Source organism: Drosophila melanogaster, chromosome 2R (genome assembly GCF_000001215.4).
Source record: "Drosophila melanogaster chromosome 2R".
NCBI lineage: Eukaryota > Metazoa > Arthropoda > Insecta > Diptera > Drosophilidae > Drosophila > Drosophila melanogaster.
The window spans coordinates 16,150,040-16,169,597 of NT_033778.4; the positions used below are offsets into that span (position 1 = coordinate 16,150,040).

The window sequence follows — 19,558 nt, forward strand, 5'->3', positions numbered from 1 at the left end:
GTGATTATTTAGTGTGTTTTGTGTGGTTATTTTTAGCACGTTTCTACCGCACCTACGTATATCTCGACTCTCCAATCACGGTCACTCTGCGTTCAATTTTCACGGCAAGCGGTTCGTTCGTGCGCGTCGCTGCTGCAATCAATTAATTGAAAACAAGATCGGGGTAAATAACTTTGGTAAATGATCAAAGCGTACGCCGCCACACAGCCAATACGAATCGGTTTCTGTGTGCCAATTGCAAGTGCTCTAAATTCACAAAAGTTCTTGCGTGCGAGCGACGGAGATAGCGTGTGTGAACATAAAATCACGGCAATAACAAAAAACGAAAATAAAAAGAAAACAACATACATATGCTTGTGGCAACGATTAAAACGCCAACGAGCCTTTGTTTAATGCGCCTGATAAGTGAACAAATCGCGGTTTTAGAACAAAACTGAGAGAGGCAGCAAACAAAGTAGCAACAAATAGGCCCCCCACCACCATCTCTCTACTCCAACGAAAATCACGCATTACGTCCACTGTTGTTGTTCTCGTCAATGAGTGCGCGGGTGTGCGTGCACGTGTATGCGTGTGTGTGTGTGTGTAAGCTTGCCGCCACCGCAATTGAGGAAAAATACACCAATACATGGGCGGCATATAAATATAAGCTGTGCATGTGTGCGTGCGTGCAGTGACGTCGCCGTTTAGAATCGAACGTGTTAAAGTGACGAATAAACAACAAGCGGGATTCGGATTTGGATTTGGACTCTCGCAATAGCAATAGGAATCTGAATCGGGAATCATCATCAACATCATCAAAGCAAGAGATAGACAAACAAAACAGACAGCTAAACATTTGTACATTTCCTTCGCACATCGCCGCATATGTGTGTATATGCGACGTACGTAATAGTTTGCCGCCGCAGACATTAGGGCTCTGTTCTGTCTCTCTCGCTTGCTTTCCCTCTCTTTCGCTCGCGTCCGCTTGTTTACACAAACGCCCACACCCCCCGCCCAACGCCCACCGTTCACCGTCATTTTGAATAGGTAAGTAAATGCCGCATTCCGCCGACTAATTAAGTTACCAATTGAGTTTTGCCGAATACTAAGTTCACTTTGTTGATTCCTGTTATAGTTATATAGTTATAATGGGTATTATTATTATCATATATTATTATTTAAGTTAAACAGAGACAGCATACAACTAAGTGCTCTACACAATTTTCATCTTAACTAATTTACAAGCCATTAAAAGAACTCAGGCAGAGTCCAGTCCAATGCTTCAAGTATCCAGAAATAGGCTCCAGAAAACTTTGGAGTCACACCGTTTGGACTCTATGTATATACGTAGTTCCATTCTGAACTCCCGAGGCAACCAGCGGGGTCTCAGCAAAAGATGAATGATATACCGGGTATGGCCATGTTAGATGATAAATGGCGCGCTATATTAAATGATTTATTTCGCTGGATCCCCCGAGTTCATTGTGCCCACACACCTCCCCCCCAGTTCGCCCCCTCAATAGCTAATCTGCGGTATCTCACATTCAGATTTGTGGCGCAGATTGGAGTCGGAGGTAAATGTTGAATATTTTGAATAAAGTAAATGGCTGGCAGGCCACAACACGCGCCTAAAAAGCCACAGAGATCGCAATGAAAGAGCCCGGACAATTTAAGACTGGAAACGGGCAACTAAATTCCATCAATCAATTTGAAAATATGAGAAAAGAACACTGTGAAATTGATCAAGAATACGCTGAGGAAACGATGTGATGTTGATCTTTGTCTACTTCCAGTCCGAAAAGGTTCAATTAAAGTTACCTAAGCTTGTTGTTCGTTCTATATTATATACTTGTGCTCTGTTTCTATACATTTCTACAATTCTGCGAATATATAATATAATTAGTATCTAGCGGATATGCCCAATGTTTTTTATTGCATTATTATCCACAAGCGATTCACATGCTGAGTCAACTGACATTTCCTCAATAACACAAACAGTTCGGAGATTGATTTTAATGGCATTTCGCATTCGTGTACGTTTGTTTTTCGCTGGAACTAATCGTGGAATAATCATTTCCCCTGCTTCTAATAACTTTCCAGTGGCAATTTTTAAAAACAAAAAAATAAATGTTTTTTCCACATTCTACTTTATTGTTTTAGCGATGTGCCAGTTATTCTACGCCCAGTTGGTTGGCTATTGAGTTATTATACCCTATACCCGTTACTCGAAGAGTAAAAGGGTATACTAGATTCGATGGAAAGTATGTAACAGGCAGAAGGAGGCTTTTTCGACTATATAAAGTATATACACTATTGATCAGGATCAATAGCCGAGTCGAGATCTCAGGAACTATAAAAGCTAGAAGGTTGAGATTCAGTATACAAATTCTAGAGACATAGACAAGATTGTTGACCTATGTTGCCACGCCCACTCTAATGCCCACAAACAGCACAAAACTGCCACTTTTAAAAAATGTGTTGATATTTTTCACATTTTAAGTAGTTTTGTAATCTATCGATTTTGAGTAACGGGTATTTGATAGTCGGGGAACTCGACTATAGCATTCTCTCTTGTTTTTTTTTTATATAGATTCCGCTTTCTGCCGTTTTCTAATTAGTTATAATTACACTTAATGCAATTTAGTTATGAGGTTCTGTTTCTGTGCCCACATTCGTGAGCTCCTCAGATGGCTGTTCGTGCCGTTTCCATTTTTGCATTTATACATTTTAACATTGATGGGGGATTTTATGATTAGTGCAACTAGTTCGTGTTGTTGCATCTGACTGCTCTTTCTGTTACAAGGGCCGTCTAAAATCTGATGGAGAAGGGAGTGGGGAGGAGGAGGAGGAGAAGGAGGCGGAGCGGGCAAAGCGATTAGGTACACAAAAGCCCCATCGGACAGCAGGCGTCGATGCAATTTGTATTTGTAAGATTTTACTTGGCCCGATAAGCAAGTCCAAGCAGCAGGAATTTCCCCAACTCTGTTTTTTTTTTGGGTTCCATGGCCCCTGGAAAAGGGAAATATCGAGATTATTTGGTCATAAGGCGGTTCTCCCCATCATTTTTGCACTAATGGTTGTTCAGATAGTTCTATTTTACTTTGCATAATGTATTTAATAGAGAATGAGGCATGCTAAGCGTACAGTTTTTAGTTGGAAAAAGTTTAAACATTAGATTAAGCAAGAAATATCCTTTAAAATGCAAACCAATTGTTTAGATTTTCTAAGAATCTGTTAGCTTTTTCAAAACTCCTTTTGATAATTTATTGCATTGTAGGTCTGATTTGAAGCCCACAAGTTGCAAGTAGCAGAAGGCAAAGTGGATACAGGAGCTTAGATTCAGTACCTGAGCATAATATATTATTATGCAACCGCCTGGTTAAAGCGAGGTGTGAATTCTAGCTAAATTCAGTATCACCTTCGCATCATATGCATATGAGCTATGCAATTTCAGTCGTAGATTGCATCAGGTGGTCTCATAAATAAATGCATTTAATGCTCCGCTGGGTCGCATGGAGTGAATGGATTTTCCTGGGTTGGCTCTGGATCTGCTTGGGTTGGATGTTCTGGATGATGGGCTGATGGCGGTGGGCTGGCCCTGGGGAACTGGCCAAAGACTTGACCATGGCATGTCGCTTGTCTCACGAAAGCATCTCGCAATGATGGAGCCAGCTATGGCCATTGCAGCAGCTCCGTACACCGACCGGCTCCTCATCATTAGCAATTTGAAATGCACTTGGAAGTGTGGTGCGAGATCGGAGATGTGCCGGGGCTGTGCGAGTGTATCCAATTATTTCAGCATTTTATGGCGTAAATTTCCTTAAACCCAAACCATTATTCAACTGAAACGAATCGCGGCCGGGGCACACCAAAAAAGAAACCCAAGCAGAATAACGTATGCAGTTCACCCCCTCGGATGCCACAAGTCTCCTCTCCGAAAAGGAGAGGAGCACAGCTCCACGGCAGCAACAAATCTTAAAAAGGCATCAAGATTATTGCGCAGAAAAATTCTTTTCTTCACACCTCGACCAGACAACCCAACGTCGTCGTCGTCGTCGTCGTCTTCAATCCTCAAAGGTCTGGCATGAAAAAAAAAGTAATAAACGAAACAAAAAACAGAAAAAAAAACTAAACAGAATAAGAAACTCAAAGAATTAAATGCGACTTCAAAGAAAGGTAAAACGGCAAGCGGAGCACGGACAAGAAATATGGTCAAAACGAAGCTACGAGGGCCAACACCACCAACAATGGACATCATGTGCAACAACAATAAAAACCAATTTAAGCCGACGTTCAAGCAGGCGGCTTAAAGTGTGTGGCAGGAGTGTGGGGCATGCACCATGGCGTACAGAGAGAAAAACATACTGATCGCGACATGAGACCCATCTTCTTGCCATCGTATGCACTTAGTGACTGATTTGATAGATATGAAATTTGGTATGAAAAGAGGAAATTCAACTTTCTTATAGCTTTAATTATCGGAAGAGGAAGAATAACTTTCATTTGCATTATAAAGAATTAAATTAGTCTAATAGTTATGATATTTGGTATGCAAAGAGCAATTGAAACAAGAAATTATTTTTATATTATTATCTCTACTAAAAATGATCAGCATACTACGTGGGGATTTTTCCCCAGTGTACATATGGTGTGGCGTGCGGAGGATTCCTCGTGGGTCTACCTTCTTGTCGGCTTTCGTTTAACTGACGTCCCGAACACCACAGAAAGGGCCACAACAACAACAACAAAGGCAACGCATACACACAATCAGTTTCAGAAATCAGATTCGGTTCGAAGTTGAATAGTTCTCTGCTGCTCGGAATTATGTGTACGTACGTACTAACATACATATGTATGTATGTATATCTTGTAGCTACGTGCGGCGTATCTTTGTCACTGCACCGATCTATGCTGGCACTATCTAAATGTATGTATGTGCGGTTGAGTGTGCAACCTACACAGCTGTAACTTGAATTAGGGATATGTGTTTTCGGTTTTCGAAACGACTTGGATCACTTTCCAGAGAAGAAAAGCATTGGAACCATGTACCAAACATGTCAAAGTCAATTTTGGGTTAAGGGTTTTTCGGCTATATGCAAATGGGACGTAGTTTTGTTTGAAAGGGATGCCATTGAAGAGATCCCAAAGATAAGATCGGTAGAGGAAATATCCATTTAAACAAGTTCACTCTATCTATAACATTGAAAGAATGTTATATTCTCTAATTTATTTACTTATTTCATGAAAATCTTATCCTTTGTGTCACGCTTATTCACTAACTCGCATTCATTGAAGACAATTACTGCAGAGATGAATAGTTTATTATTCTACAATGCATTCAGATTTTATGAATGCACAATGGCAGGGATTAAGGGACATTCCCAAAGAGTCAAGCTCATGGTCTATTATCCTATTATTATTATGTATCCCAAGTACTTTTCACCTTTCCCACACACACACACCCTTTGTAACTCCTAACACTGAATTCTGAATTTCCAAAGTGGCAGAAAATCCAAAAAAAAAAAGAGGGCAACACAATCCGCTCGAAAGAATTGAGAGGAAAAACCCGAAGCGAATCCCAATCAAAAGAGCCTTCTTTGCGAGAAACAGATGCTCCCTTCTAACACGCACACATTGGAATAGAGTCCCTACACATGTATAAATATATGTATATATATATATACGTATATTTGACCGATCATATCCAGTAACAATGCAAGTGAAATCCCAGAATCCCTTCCTCTTTCAGCCCAGTTGTGCAGTTGTTGTTGTTGCTGTTGTTGTTGCTCCGTCTTTGGAAAACGAGGCCCAATCCAGTTTTCTGTTCTCTGTTTTTCTGCTCCATAGCTGCCTGCAGATCTTGAGTTGATTTCGTTTTGGCTTTTGGTTCCTGGAGTTTTTCAGAATTTCGTGCTGCGCCTGGGCCGCTTTTTTGTTGTTGTTGCTGTTGTTATTTTGCCTTTTGTGTTTTTATTTTTTCTTCACACCTTCGAGAAGAAGGCAAGGGGCAGGCAGCCAAACTGAAATTTCAACGTTGACTGCAAATCCAATTCAATTCCCAATGGCGGCCTCCAATGCACTGGAGAGTGTGCGAGCGAGATGGGCGAAGGCGGCAGAGCGAGAGCGCGATATGAGATGGTGGAGAATGGGAATGGTGTGGGGGGGAGGGGTGTGTGTGGATATTCTTCCCACAGCCGGTTTTTGGTGTTGGTGTCGCGCTTGGTTTTCTCACTTGGCCCGATCCGAAGCTGCTGGCCTTTTGTATTTCGTGGGCCGCGATTCTGGGACCACAGCGACTGACAGCTCCAAAGCTTTGGGTATTTTATTATTTTGTTTTTTAAACTTCATACCAGGTACTTGAACAAAACGAGGGTATGCGATAGCTTCATCTAAGTATTATTTATATAAAAGTAAGAGTATGAGCTGCTGAGCACATAAACTAAAAGCGACATTCAGTTTAGTATACAATCCTTAAATGTATCTGTAAGTATGTTCTGTACAGGTCATCAGATAGTCGATGTCATGTTTCATATCAACATTCGTTATGTGTAAGACTGCTTAAGCAGGATCGGTTCTTAACTTTTTCCTTCGCTGCGTTTAAGATCCCTTGACAGTCGGCTCAGTGTGAGCATTTTTCTTTCTTTCCCGCCAGCTTTAGTTTTTTTTTTATTCCTTTTCTTTATTTTGCATCTTGAATGGGAATACAATTTGACATGCTTGGGATTTTCATGAGAGCACAAAAAATCAGAAATTATTGCCGCCGCAGATTAATTTTGAACGCGCTGCTTGAGCTCTCCTCCTGCGGCTTTTTTGCTTTTATCTGATGCACAGATACAGATACAGATACAGATACTCGAATATACGAGCAGCTTAAGTCGCGGGGATTACAAGTCGTCGTTTTGGTTCAAGGTGAGAGATCCAGCTTTGGACGTCAGTCTTCCAACGTCTTTTACACTAACTGGCGATACCATATTCCGCTAGTGCGATGAGGCCTTCCCAGTTTGACAAACACCATAAAGCGTAAAAAAGCGCGATATCAGGGGGCGATTTGTTTATCATCTGCCTGATAACCGCGCGCATTTCGGAAGGCCTGAAAAAAACGGTGCAAGTCTGTCACTCGTACTCAGGCATGATATCACCAACAAACACTTCGCAATGGCTATTCTGGGAAATTGGCTGGTGCAGGATAAGATTAGCGCCACACAAAACGGGCAAAATACCGGAAAAAAACATACAAAAACTCGATTTATTGTTTTACTTATGAATTTATATTATAAATAACCAATATATGGACACATATAAAAATCTTAAAGATGCATTTGCATGCTCACGAAAATTTTGTATAATATAATATATATGTATTATATTATATGTTGTTGCTTCTACTTTCTTATGTTTCGTTCGAATATCAGTGCCCATTTACATATCATCAATAAATTTAATTTAGTTTATAGAGCCTTCCGTTTATATCGGCGCATTCAAAGTATGTATTCGAATACGGCGGACTAAGATAGTTAATAGAATTGCAATTAGGACATAAACGACACACTGCTAGTTGAGTGATTCTAGGTTTCGATACCGTTTTAGTAGTAGTACTGACTTTCTCCTGTTTGCTCTTTCTCATATTGGCTTCCAATGTCTCCTTCTTGAGTTTTGCCGCTTGAATCCGGGCACTGCGTCGTAATACAATGGGTGGTTCTTTAACCTTTTCTGGACTATCTAATTTTTCCCAATCCATTGAAATTCTGGAATTCAGTTTCTTTTTATCCTCCTGCACGTTTCTTTCCAATAGCTGCTGGTCCTTTTTAAGTTTTGCAGCTCGAATCCCCGCACCTTGTTGTATAACCACTGATTGCTCATCCATTTGTCTCTCCTTCACTTTTGATGAATCCTTTTTGGATCGTCCTAGTTGACGCTGCTTAGCTAATCCTAATTTTCGGCGACTAACTTGTAGCTGCGACTTTTTCTGTTGCTTGCGAAAAGCAGCAGCCAGCTTCATGTCCTTCAAATAATCGTCGACCTTGAGCTTTACTTTCTTTAATATCTTTGTGAAAGTCTTCTGTTCATCGTTTATTTCCATAGGATTTTCCTTGCGATGGTCTGAAGCAATAAGACTAGAGGATTTCACAATATTTTTCGGCCTTCCGCGCAGTCGTCGTGGTTTCTCAGTTTCCAACTTATGCGGTTGATTTTTAGTCCCGGCTTCGCTGATCCTTTCCATTGGATTTGTAATGGGCGGCACATATCGTGAAGGTTCCATATTTACGTCACAATCCATTAGCCCCTTATCAGTAGTATTCTTAGCTGTTTGCCTTCGCGATTTGCGTTTAAATATATTCGAAAATTTATACTTTTCGGATCGAAGAGATCTGATTTTAAGACGTTTATTTCGTTTGGAATGATGTTTTTTTAGCGATAGGCTATAAAGTTTGCCTTTAACATCGACGCAATTCATGTACAGATTTTCTGGTCTCAATTTATCGCAATTCAAAATGCGAGACTTATTATATTTAGACTTTCGATAGTTATACTTCGTTAGATTCATTTGTATTTCTTGTTGATTCTTTGTATGGCTTTGACTTCTGAGAAGAATTGGGTTGTTGAAGCAATCTTCATTAATAATCGAAATGCACTAAACGAGCAATTCTACTGTCGGCTTACCTCAGCTCTTCTGATGAAGACAATTCTGCTGTTTACACATTTGTTTACAAAGTTTTTGGTAAAAATTAATGGTTTTGTACTTTGTTGTGTGATTTGTGTATCAAACTGACTGAAGTATATTTGGATATGAACTGTTTTGATATGTCTGTTTGTGGTTGTGAAACTGATTTAAAAAGCTACTGAGATGTATCCTTAATACTATATTTGCTTTTTTATGTTGGATGAAGATACAAACTATTTCCAAGGAGTAAACACTTAAGTTTATTTTCATGATCAGCTGAGCTTAAAACTCAAATTCACCTGACTGCTGGCAGCCAGCACAACCAAAATCAGGTAGATAGTGCTAGGATACGATATTTGGCATATGATATCACTGATATCACACGCCTAGCGCTTATCAAAGAACGCGAACAACAAAAGGAGCAACAATAACACAGAAAGCAGTTGTTGCGCTTTATTTATTCTTTATTTATGCGCCTTAGACCAATCAAGCAAAACGGTTTATCATTGAAGCGATAAAAAATACGTTAATTTATTATGCACACACACCACGGAAAGCACTGACATGTGTATATACAAATATATGAAGAAACGATTCGAAGCCGAAGAAAATAATAATAATAACAATAAATGTTTACTAATTGCGCAAAATTGAACTTGAAAATGTGAAATGTGTGAATACGCAAGTCAACAAACTTATGGAGTGAGTTCTTTGTCTGTTTGCCCAGTAAAATGCTATTGGACTTAAAGATTATAGTTGATATCTAAGGAAATATAGGAGAAATTGATTAACATTTTTTTAAAAATTATTAAATGTAGTATTAAAATTTTAAATGTTACGAAATTAAATTTTGTTCTAACGCGACATAGAATGTGTGTATATTCATTTGCTCACTCATAACAAATGCTTGTTTCCATTTTATTTTAATTACTTAATTCAAGTGATTTTCCGCCAGAACGAAAGTTCAAGTGACTACCGATTTGCGGTCGAATTAACTCGGAAACTCGGCTCATTTTGGTCGGATTAACAGCAGAAAAGTTGGCCTGTAAAATGAACAAAGCGCGCAATTATAAACTCTATTTTTTTTTAGTTATTTAATTAGCGGACCCAGGCGGAGAGGCTGAAATAGTACGAACGACGTCTCTCGTATCTAGAGTGGAAAATTAATGGCAACAAAATTAAATTTATTTTTGAACAACAAAAACAACAAAAAAGAGGGAAAAAGGCAGAAGTGAGGCAAAAACAACAACAAGAGCAACGGACCTGGGCTGCCAGACAGCCTGGCAATTTTGTTTCTTATTGGATTTTTATTCGCGCTTGCGAGCGTGTGAGTGTGTATGTGTGTGCGTGTGCGCGTATCTGTGTGTGTGCGTTAACGTAAGTGTGCGAAATTTATGTTGCTATTTGCGTCGCTGCCCACTGTTATCATGGGTTCTGCCCGATGTTATTGTCGTTTTTGTTGTTGTTCTTGTTTCTAGTTGGCTGCTGGCACGTTACCTAATTAGTTGCCGCAGACAGCGCGACGTTTTTACCTTTTAGCGCTACACGTACACAGACACATCTACAGTTTACGTATGTGTATTTATAATGGTGTGCGGTCGCTTTGACGTAACACATTACGACAAACGGGCAGCGACGTCGACGTCGACTGCATTCGATTTCCGTTCTCTGCCCACGCACATGCATATTACACACATCACCACAGCGGAGGCAGCGCTGCAGCAGCGCTGTTAGCTGAGGCAGCGGCAGCGACGATAGAGAAAACTTAGCAGAAAGATACAAAGGCAAAGACCGCAAATAAACACGCGACAAAGTGCAGCTTCAACGTTTTGTCTTCCTCTTGCTTCTGCATTTGGCTTTGTCTTGCTAACGGTCACAGTGGGGCAAAATAGTCAAGTTTCTTTTAAACTTAAAAACGTTTCAGTAGGGGTAATTTATGTGAAATTATTTATTTTAAATTTATTTTTTAAATTTATAAAAATTTCAAAAAATTATACAACTATTTTGTCGTTAGTTTATTTGCATTTATGTAAAAGATTCAGTGTTAGTGTGTACTAGTGCCTTTTTTTGTTATCATTTTATACTGGCCATCTGCAATATGTGCCCAATAACTAACGTACTTGTTCCACTGTGCCGTGGGTTTTGGCAGCATCGCATCGCTTGAGTTGCAGCTGCTCGGCGACCCAACCTCACCCCACCCCACTCACTGCTTGCCACACCGCCACCTCCGCCCCCACTACCATTTTTCACCTCAATTTTCCGACCGCCCCCTGGCAGCGTTTTGGTTTATTCTCCTTTTGCTTTTTGACTCTGTTATTTTCTTTTCATTTTTTTTTTTGCCTCGCTTTTTTATACACACACAACGACAGCGAGAAGATAAAAAAAAACACTTGTACAAATGCAACAGTCAGCTTATTCACAATGATATTGTGTATGCTATATTTTTATTCGTTTGGCAAAAGTAATAAACATCAGATAGAAAAAACAAAATACACGGCAGACAAAATCATTTGGGCGAACCAAAATGCTTTCGCAAAGAAAAATAAAAAAATAAAAATAAAAAGCAGAGAGCCGAAAATCGAAAAGCGAAAACAAATCATGACAAAAAGCTGTGGGCGACAACAACGCGAGTCATGAGTGAAGAAAAAAAGCTAAGATAAAATTACCAATTTAAATGCTAAAATCCGTATCGACGACGATGGCTGAGCGAAAAGCCACTAAAAACTAAGCCAAATAAAAATGCAGCCCAGACATTTAGTGAAGTAAAATGCTAATAAAGAAGTAGATACTGTGTGTATGTGCTATACCCGACTGCTGCACAGATACGATAATTATATAAACAACGAAAACTGATTGCCGATGTCGTTCCTAATGATCATCGCAAGATATACACGTTGATCATGAATGTACATATATGATGGGATATGTGTGGCACATGCGTGTAGCATAAACATATGTGTATGGATCCATCCACACAGTTCGAACCGTGAGCATTGTGTACATATATCAATGGGTGTGTATTATCATATCATCATCGCCAGCGGACAGGCGACAACGTGGACATTTTGTCGTTTTTATAAGAAGACAATACCCGGGGCCGAATTCGAACGTTATCTAATAAATTGTGAGGGAGTTGACAGCGGACGATTGACAAAAAAAAAAGAGCAGAAAACATAAAACCGACTGAAGACTGATAAATTAAACAAGAAACGGTGTAGGGAATCTGCATTTGGTCGTAAATATTGTTGTTGTCTGTAAGCTGTCCGAAAATGAGTTCAGAGTGAAAGCCCACTTCCCTTCCAAAAAAAAAAAAAAAAAAAAAAAATACAAAAAAACAGATAGATGGTGTGGGTTTTTCCCTCAAATCCCCCGACTTTAACCTTTTTCGGTGTAAACAGAACTCTGCGGCTTATCAATATGCGAATTAGCCAATGATTATGCATGCAAATCGATTCAAAATGGTGGCACAAATCGGTGGGCAGTGGAAATTAGCGCTCTCTGCTGATTGGTGTGTGAAAATTGATCCACCAGATCGTCAGATAGCCCCCAAAAGATAGTGATTTAATGGCCCGCATCATGCTTAGGATGTTCGGGTTCGGACATCATCAAAGTGCTGCTGATCGATAGGTGCGAAAACGGACGTATTGTTCGAATGATGATCGATAGCCATAAGCCCGCTTGAACTGCCAATTTTGGCAGCTTACTTTGGATACAGTTTATTACAAAATAGCTGAGTTACTGCTAAATGATGATCTTTGGAACCTAAATGTATCTTTTAGTATTGCAACACTTCGAGGGAAGTTAAAAATCATAGTTGTAATCATGTGTAATCATTTTTACCCTTGGAACCCATATGCCAGCTAATATGTACATAGTTAATAAGGCCAATTTCCTCAATCCCAAGGTAAACCCTTTGATTAGCTCCAGTTTTTACCACCTCAAATAAAATCGAGCAAGCACTTGCAGCCCCACCAAGAAGTGTTTATTTGCCCCGAGCGATCTGTACAAATATCAACAAATATAAACATTTTCCTCTGTAGATACCGCGATCGAAGACAGTGCAAACCTATTGATTAGATAATTGCAGAGGGTTCTAAAAAATAGAAATTAAAAAAAAAAACAACACGAAATGTAGAGCGTGAAACGTGCGACAATCTTTGGAGATTCAGATAGAGTAAGATAGGAGGAACTCCTTCACGGAATCGGGGCCAAGTCTTCGACAGAACAGAACTACTAATCGAAGCCTCTTCACTTCGGACACTTGAGGTTTTCCCTGGCCAGCTAGTATGTAGCTATATATATGTACATACATATATATAACTATATATAGGCATGGAGCTGTGAGAAATGTGGAGAAAAGTCTTTGAAGAAAATCTTGAGACCAAAGTAAGCGGTTGTTTCTGCTCGTTTTGTTTGATTTTTTTTTTTTTTTTGCTTTTGTGTGTTACTAAATTTGGTTGTCTGGGCATTTCTACGCGAGTGTCTAAATGTATCTGTATCTGTAGCTGTAGCTGTGTTTGTACCACACCATTTTTAGTAGCCTGTCTATATATGTAGCATACTATATGGTATGGCATTGTATACCATGCCATGCTCAACTGCGGTAATTGCCGACTATTTTCTTTAATTCGTTTCCAGCTGTCCTTTTTCTGTGGGTGGTGTGTGTGTGTGTCTATATGGTGGGAAAGTGCTCCAGCATCATTTCTGCTCGCATCCGGGGGCCACCAAAAAGGTGATAGCAGCGACCACAAACTGCGCAGCATACAAACGTACTTTATCTCGCCGCCGTACTGTCAACGAATTTGGCGAGCTTTGATTCCAACGCAACGCCCTCCGCATTTATGTATTCAAAATAAATCCAGCGCACGCTGCACAATTCTGGAGCAAGATGAAGACATTACGTCTGAGTTTTTTAAATTCTGCATTCCGAATGCCTCCGGGGGCCTCCGTCTGGCAGTAGACACTTCGTACTCGTACTCGTGGTCGTCGCCACAGAAATGATGATGAGATGATATGTTTTGCTGTTTTTGCAACTACGGCAGTGCGCGGTGCTCGGTTGCTGTTTTGTTTTCATTATAAAATCGTTGGCTCTGCGCGTTTTTTTTTTTTTTTGTTTTTCATTTCGCACAAAACATCCGGTCGTATTTTAATTTAATGAGTATAAATTCTCTGCTCGGCCAGAGACACTGGCACTTTCTGCACAATTATTATTTATATATTTAAAAGACATTTATGTTATGAAAGCAGCAAGCATAAAATGTTTTAAGTGTTTCTCTTTTAAGTATTTTTTTATTTTCGTTCTTTCTTTACACGTAAGCATTTAGATTTCGTATTATTTCCATTTTCAAATATTTGTAGAGTATTTTCCAAATCTGATTTTCTATTTCTTTTCCATTCATTTCAAAGGCACTATGCACGGAATACCAGAATGCTTGGCTGGCGAAAGGAGCTTTCCAACACTGGCCGAGGGCGAGTGACGTTCGCTGGAAATAACGGCGCTTTCTTACCGCCGCTTGAAACTCAACGAATTTAACAAAAGTCGCAAAATGCACGTTTCAGCCATAAAAGGCCGACATCCGACGAGGGAGTCAAATGATGATAGCTCTATGGTCATTAGTAATTATCGAATCTGCGACATCAAAACGAGTGGCAATGGCAAATATTTAATGTCGTGGAGTCGTCGTCGGCGGCGCAACAACAATAACAACAACAACAGCAGCAGCAACAACAACAATGCGGCATCTGAAAGTCGCAGTAATGATAATTGCAATTATTCTACAACCAATGATTTCAATAAAATCAATAAATTGCTGCTAATTACGTACATGCTGCTGATAACAGCGGCCACAATTTGTCAAAGCGCCGCCCAGTCGCCGTCATCATCGAATGGCAATGGAGTTGGAGGATCCGGTTCCACTGGGGGATCCCCCCTGAGTGCTCTACTCAAATCCGGTGGCGCCTCCTACAATCAACAGTTGCCGCAACAGCAGCTCTTCGCCATGCTGACCAGGAATGGAGGTGGCTCGTCGGGACCGCGATCGAGTGGCGGCAACAGAGGCTACACCAGCGCCAGGCAGCACTTCATGGCACTCAGCGAGGATTACTCGGATGCGGATGTGGACGAGGAGGATATGGCTGCATTGCACTATCCGCTGTCTGCCTCACATCCACCGGCTGGCGTTCAAGGATCCTCCTCCTCCTCCGGCATTTCCATACAATCCGGCTCGCTGGAGACAAATGGATTCGTGGCCGACGATGGTGGACAGTACGAGCATGCCCAGAAAGCACTGGAAGCTGCTGCTGCGGCAGCCAAGGCCAGTAATAAGTACAACATCGACTGCCCCAAGGACTGCAAGTGCCTCAATGTCCTCTTCGACTGCGATAAGCTGCATCTGGAACGGGTGCCCGTCTTGCCCAGCTACGTGCAAACTTTGTAAGTATATTGTTAATAGAGGAGGAAATTTCAGGCAGATCTTCATTTTTTTTTATTTTGATTGGAAAAACTATTTAATCAGCTTCACATTAACTTAAGGTCATTGTGGTTTTTCTTCTTCAAAAACTTCCAACTTCAGAAGAATAGCGAATATTGGTGGAGTTTGAAACATTCGACATTATTTAAATCCATAAATTCCTTGGGGGATGAAATGGCGAGCCACCCCCATCAGATATTCTCTGCGAATATAAATTACAGAGTGGCACAACCCTCTACATCGACATTTGGCCTCAATTTTAGCATTATTTTTTTTTTTTTTTGGGGGGGTTGCGATTTTATCGTTGCGCTTTTAATCAATTTAATGCATGGCAAAATTATGCAAACGTCGTTCGGTTTTTATCAGTAGCTTTGCATCGATAATTGCGACATAATTGAGTTGCATTGGGCTAGCCAAGGATTTTACAAATGGCGTAAATTAACTTTTATCTTTTTTTTGCAGGCATCTGGCTAACAACAAATTGAACGATACAACCGTTCTGGAGATACGTAATCTGTTGAATTTGACAAAAGTGTAAGTCAATCGAGAGTTTATCCGAGAATACTTTAAACTAATTACACTTTACATTTGCTTTTAGTTCATTAAAACGAAATTTATTGGAGGTAATCCCGAAATTCATTGGCCTCAGCGGTCTGAAGCACTTGGTATTGGCTAACAACCATATAACCAGCATCTCCAGCGAGTCGCTGGCAGCTTTGCCACTGCTGAGAACGTTGGATCTGTCCAGGAATAAGCTGCACACCATCGAGCTTAACTCTTTTCCGAAGTCAAATAACCTAGTTCACTTGTGAGTTACCTTGAATGTTCCTTGATTTAGGCAAATATTAATCCTTTTGCCCACAGAATACTCAGTTTTAACGAGATAACCAATGTGAATGAGCACTCGTTTGCGACTCTAAACAACCTAACAGATCTGGAGCTGAGTAATAATCGCCTAAGCACTCTGCCCATAAGGGTTTTCAAAAATCTGAATCAACTGAAGAAGCTGTAAGTTATTAAAATACTGCATTTTGAACAACCTTTACAATGTTTTGATTTCACTTTACCACAGAGCTCTCAACTTTAACCAACTGGAGATAAACTGGTCCACGTTCCGTGGCCTGGAGTCGATGAAAAATCTTCAATTGAAGTCCAATAAAATCCGTGCGCTGCAGGACGGCGTCTTCTATGTGATGCATAAAATCGAGACCATTGATCTGGCCATGAACCAGATCAGTTCCCTTTCCCGCCAGGGTCTCTTTAATCTGACAAAATTGCGCCACCTCAATCTGTCGTTTAATGCCATTTCACGCATTGAGGTTGACACATGGGAGTTCACTCAGTCGCTGGAAGTGCTGGATCTGTCGAACAATGCAATCAACGAGTTTAAGCCACAGCATTTGGACTGCCTACATCGCCTGAAAACGCTCAACCTAGCCCACAATCGATTGCAATATCTGCAGGAAAACACCTTTGATTGTGTGAAAAATCTTGAGGAGTTGAACCTGCGTCGCAATCGTTTGTCCTGGATCATCGAGGATCAGAGTGCGGCGGCTCCGTTCAAAGGGCTACGAAAATTGCGACGCTTGGATTTGCATGGCAATAATCTAAAGCAGATCAGCACTAAGGCGATGAGTGGTCTCAACAACCTGGAGATACTCAATCTCGGTTCCAATGCCCTGGCCAGCATTCAGGTCAACGCTTTTGAGCACATGCTTCGCCTAAATAAATTGGTTTTTAAATCGCTCAACTTCATCTGCGACTGCGATTTGGTCTGGTTCCAACAGTGGCTGAAGAATCGTTTTCCCCAGCAGGCCGAGCACGCGGTGTGTGGCTATCCGGAGCATCTACTAGATCGGCATCTAAAGTCACTGAGCAGTTCGGAGTTGGTGTGCGGTAAGTGTGATATTATAATGTTTAATGTTTAGATTACTAACGCGCTTATTTATCTCCTCAAGTGGACTCCCCGAAACCGCGAGTGGAACAAGAACCGGACGACATGCTGGCCGTGAATGCAGCTAACATCACTTTGGAATGCATTGCCAGTTCACCGACAGCTGCCTCACTGGCCGCCGCCGATGAGCTGAAGATCAAATGGCGCCACGACAATCAGCATGTCCAGGAGCGACCGGCTGTGCACGACGGTGCTAGCACGGAAACGCAGATCCGTCATGATCTGAGCACCAATCAGACCTCCATCTATGGCTATCTGAGGCTCACGAATGTGACCTACGAAAGCGCTGGACGCTATCAGTGCGTGGTATCGAATGCCTTCGGAACCACCTATGCACAGAAATTTAAGATATCTATAGGAAGTACGCACACACATTGCCTTTGTCATTTAGATTTATATTAATAACTATCCTTACATTCCCAGTTCATCCCACCTTTTTGCAAGTGCCGTCGAATCTAACGTTGGACGCTGGCGAAATGGCTCGATTGGTCTGCTCGGCCAGCGGTGATCCCACACCTGAGATAGCGCTGCAAAAGTTCGGCGGTAGTGAGTTTCCAGCGGCAACCGAGCGTCGGCTGCAAGTGATCCGCGAGGAGAACGCATTTTTGATAACCAACGCTAAGCCTAGCGATTCTGGTATTTACACGTGCACAGCGTTAAGTGCTGCGGGCGAGATTAAGGTCAATGCAACGTTGGTGGTGAATGGTAGGTTCCTTTAAGCCTTTTACTTTACTTTCTTCACTAATGTGTTTCTTCTTTTCAATACAGACAAACCGCAGCCTAGCATTCCCTTGGTGCACCAGGAGGTGGTTGTGGGCCGTACATGTGTGTTGCAATGTCTTAGCGAAACGGCCAATGCTGATTTTGAGCTAGAACATCCGCACCGCGAGTGGTTTAAGGAGAACAAACCGATACACATCTCGCCAACAGCTCCGGACGGCGATCGTTACTATTTTTCCAATAACAAGGAATTGCTCGTGATCCTGAATGCTCAGTCTAACGATGCTGGACACTTTCGCTGTGAGATAACGGACAACTCGCGAACGTTTACGCTGCAATCAGAGCTGGTAGTGGTCAAGGAGAACCTTAACTGGGTCGTCTTGCTGGTGGGCATAATCACAGTAACCGTCATCTGTGTTGTGGTCGACTGCTGCATCATTTGGTGCACTCTGCGCTATCAGAAAAAGAAACTACGCATGAGCCTGGCTGCCGAAAGGCATTCAACGCAGTTACGCCCGCGAAGCCTTGCGGATCTGGGCTGTAGCTATGATGAGGCGAACCACAGACGTCTCACCGTGATGTCAACACCCCCCTCCGAACAGCGCTGCCTGGAGCAGGGACTGACCCTAAGCTATCTGCGCCAGACGGACTTGGAGGCCCAGCAGGATCATTTGTCCAGCAAGGACTCGGGCACCGGTTCGGATGCGGCTGTGAAACGCACTCTGGATGACTTTGAGGTGGCCATGCCCAGTCATAAGCATCACACCGACGACGAGGAGGAGGAGGAGGTTGAGGAGGTGTATGAAGAAAACGAGCCACCATACATAAAGCATACATACGAAGTGAATTATGCTGAACCCGAGCAGCATCTCTTTCTGCAGAACAACAATCACAACTACGACGGTGGCGGGATTGGCGTTGCTGGTGGGGTCAACAAAATGGTGCCCAACGCGCTGCTCCGCAAATGCAGCGCTGGTGCCAGCGGCAGCAACTACAGCTCCATCCAACAGTGCACAACAGTGGACATTTGAGCGGTGGCTTAACCAAATGAGCAGGATGATCAGGATCATATACCAAAAACTGGAGGCTGCACCGTAACCCCAACCGCAGTCCGCCCCCAAAACGAACACAAAGACTGTTTAACTCGTAATTATAATTCGTAGATGGTGGCCCAGACTTTTGGACTGGCCACGACCATAGAGCAGGCGGCCTTATTGATGCCTTTGCTATGGAAATAGGACAGCTAGAGAAACATACCAGTGTCTTCGTAATTTATGAAATTAATCGTTAGAATCGATTATCATTAACTTGTAATGCATAATATTTAATTATCGTATATGTATATTTATAATTTTCTTTCGCTTGTGATATTATTTATTATTTTGATTGCCCGAGTTTTAGACGTAATACATTCACCACTGTATATATATCACTTAGACTTTAATTGTAGTCGATATCAGTTTCGTGCGTGGAAACACACTCGTTTATCAAATGGTTGCCAGTAAATCGGCTATGACAGCTCCAAATGAGTGGGAGTGTACCTTAGAAGAATACTTTGCAGTTACCTTTTGCTTTGATTAATTTTCTGTTTGAATTTGAAATGAGTTTGCCTTAAGTTTGGCCTTGAAAAAAATTTGAAAGAATACAAAATGAAACAAAGTCAAAATATTTAATAAAATGATGCATTATTCCAATACTTTATCGGAATTTTCAGTCAATGGGGATCTTGGTGGATTGCGGCATATTTCAAGTTTAGTAAAATAAAACCATCGA

General features: G+C 41.4%; 2 protein-coding genes and 2 long non-coding RNA genes across 4 annotated transcripts, besides 1 other annotated feature; 2 read left to right on the forward strand and 2 right to left on the reverse strand.

Annotated features, from left to right (window-relative positions):
• The first annotated feature begins 83 nt into the window (after window positions 1–83).
• lbk (lambik) lies at window positions 84–19,480 on the forward strand. The gene is made up of 9 exons (NM_137247.3): window positions 84–1,026; window positions 14,048–15,074; window positions 15,574–15,645; window positions 15,710–15,919; window positions 15,976–16,119; window positions 16,184–17,007; window positions 17,070–17,426; window positions 17,489–17,770; window positions 17,834–19,480. The coding sequence occupies exons 2-9, from the start codon at window positions 14,188–14,190 to the stop codon at window positions 18,814–18,816; spliced, it is 3,759 nt and encodes a 1,252-aa protein (NP_611091.2). The 5' UTR covers window positions 84–1,026; window positions 14,048–14,187; the 3' UTR covers window positions 18,817–19,480.
• Window positions 2,196–2,552: a mobile genetic element.
• Window positions 3,224–3,772, reverse strand: lncRNA:CR45993 (long non-coding RNA:CR45993). Its single transcript, NR_133124.1, has one exon. It is a non-coding gene; the product is annotated as a long non-coding RNA:CR45993 (long non-coding RNA).
• lncRNA:CR45994 (long non-coding RNA:CR45994) lies at window positions 3,867–4,512 on the forward strand. The gene has a single exon (NR_133125.1). It is a non-coding gene; the product is annotated as a long non-coding RNA:CR45994 (long non-coding RNA).
• Window positions 7,228–8,755, reverse strand: CG10734 (uncharacterized protein). Its single transcript, NM_137246.2, has 2 exons — window positions 8,641–8,755; window positions 7,228–8,561 (listed from the first exon to the last, which is right to left on the reverse strand). The coding sequence occupies exon 2, from the start codon at window positions 8,522–8,524 to the stop codon at window positions 7,418–7,420; it is 1,107 nt and encodes a 368-aa protein (NP_611090.1). The 5' UTR covers window positions 8,525–8,561; window positions 8,641–8,755; the 3' UTR covers window positions 7,228–7,417.
• Window positions 19,481–19,558: the final 78 nt, after the last annotated feature.

Bases quoted from the DNA above. Each gene is read 5' to 3' on its own strand.
- CG10734 (NM_137246.2), bottom strand. From the start codon at position 8,524: ATGAATCTAACGAAGTATAACTATCGAAAGTCTAAATATAATAAGTCT.
- lbk (NM_137247.3), top strand. From the start codon at position 14,188: ATGCACGTTTCAGCCATAAAAGGCCGACATCCGACGAGGGAGTCAAAT. The intron at 15,646-15,709 runs GTAAGTCAATCG...ATTTGCTTTTAG, and splicing joins CTGTTGAATTTGACAAAAGT to TTCATTAAAACGAAATTTAT. The intron at 17,771-17,833 runs GTAGGTTCCTTT...TTTTCAATACAG, and splicing joins TGCAACGTTGGTGGTGAATG to ACAAACCGCAGCCTAGCATT.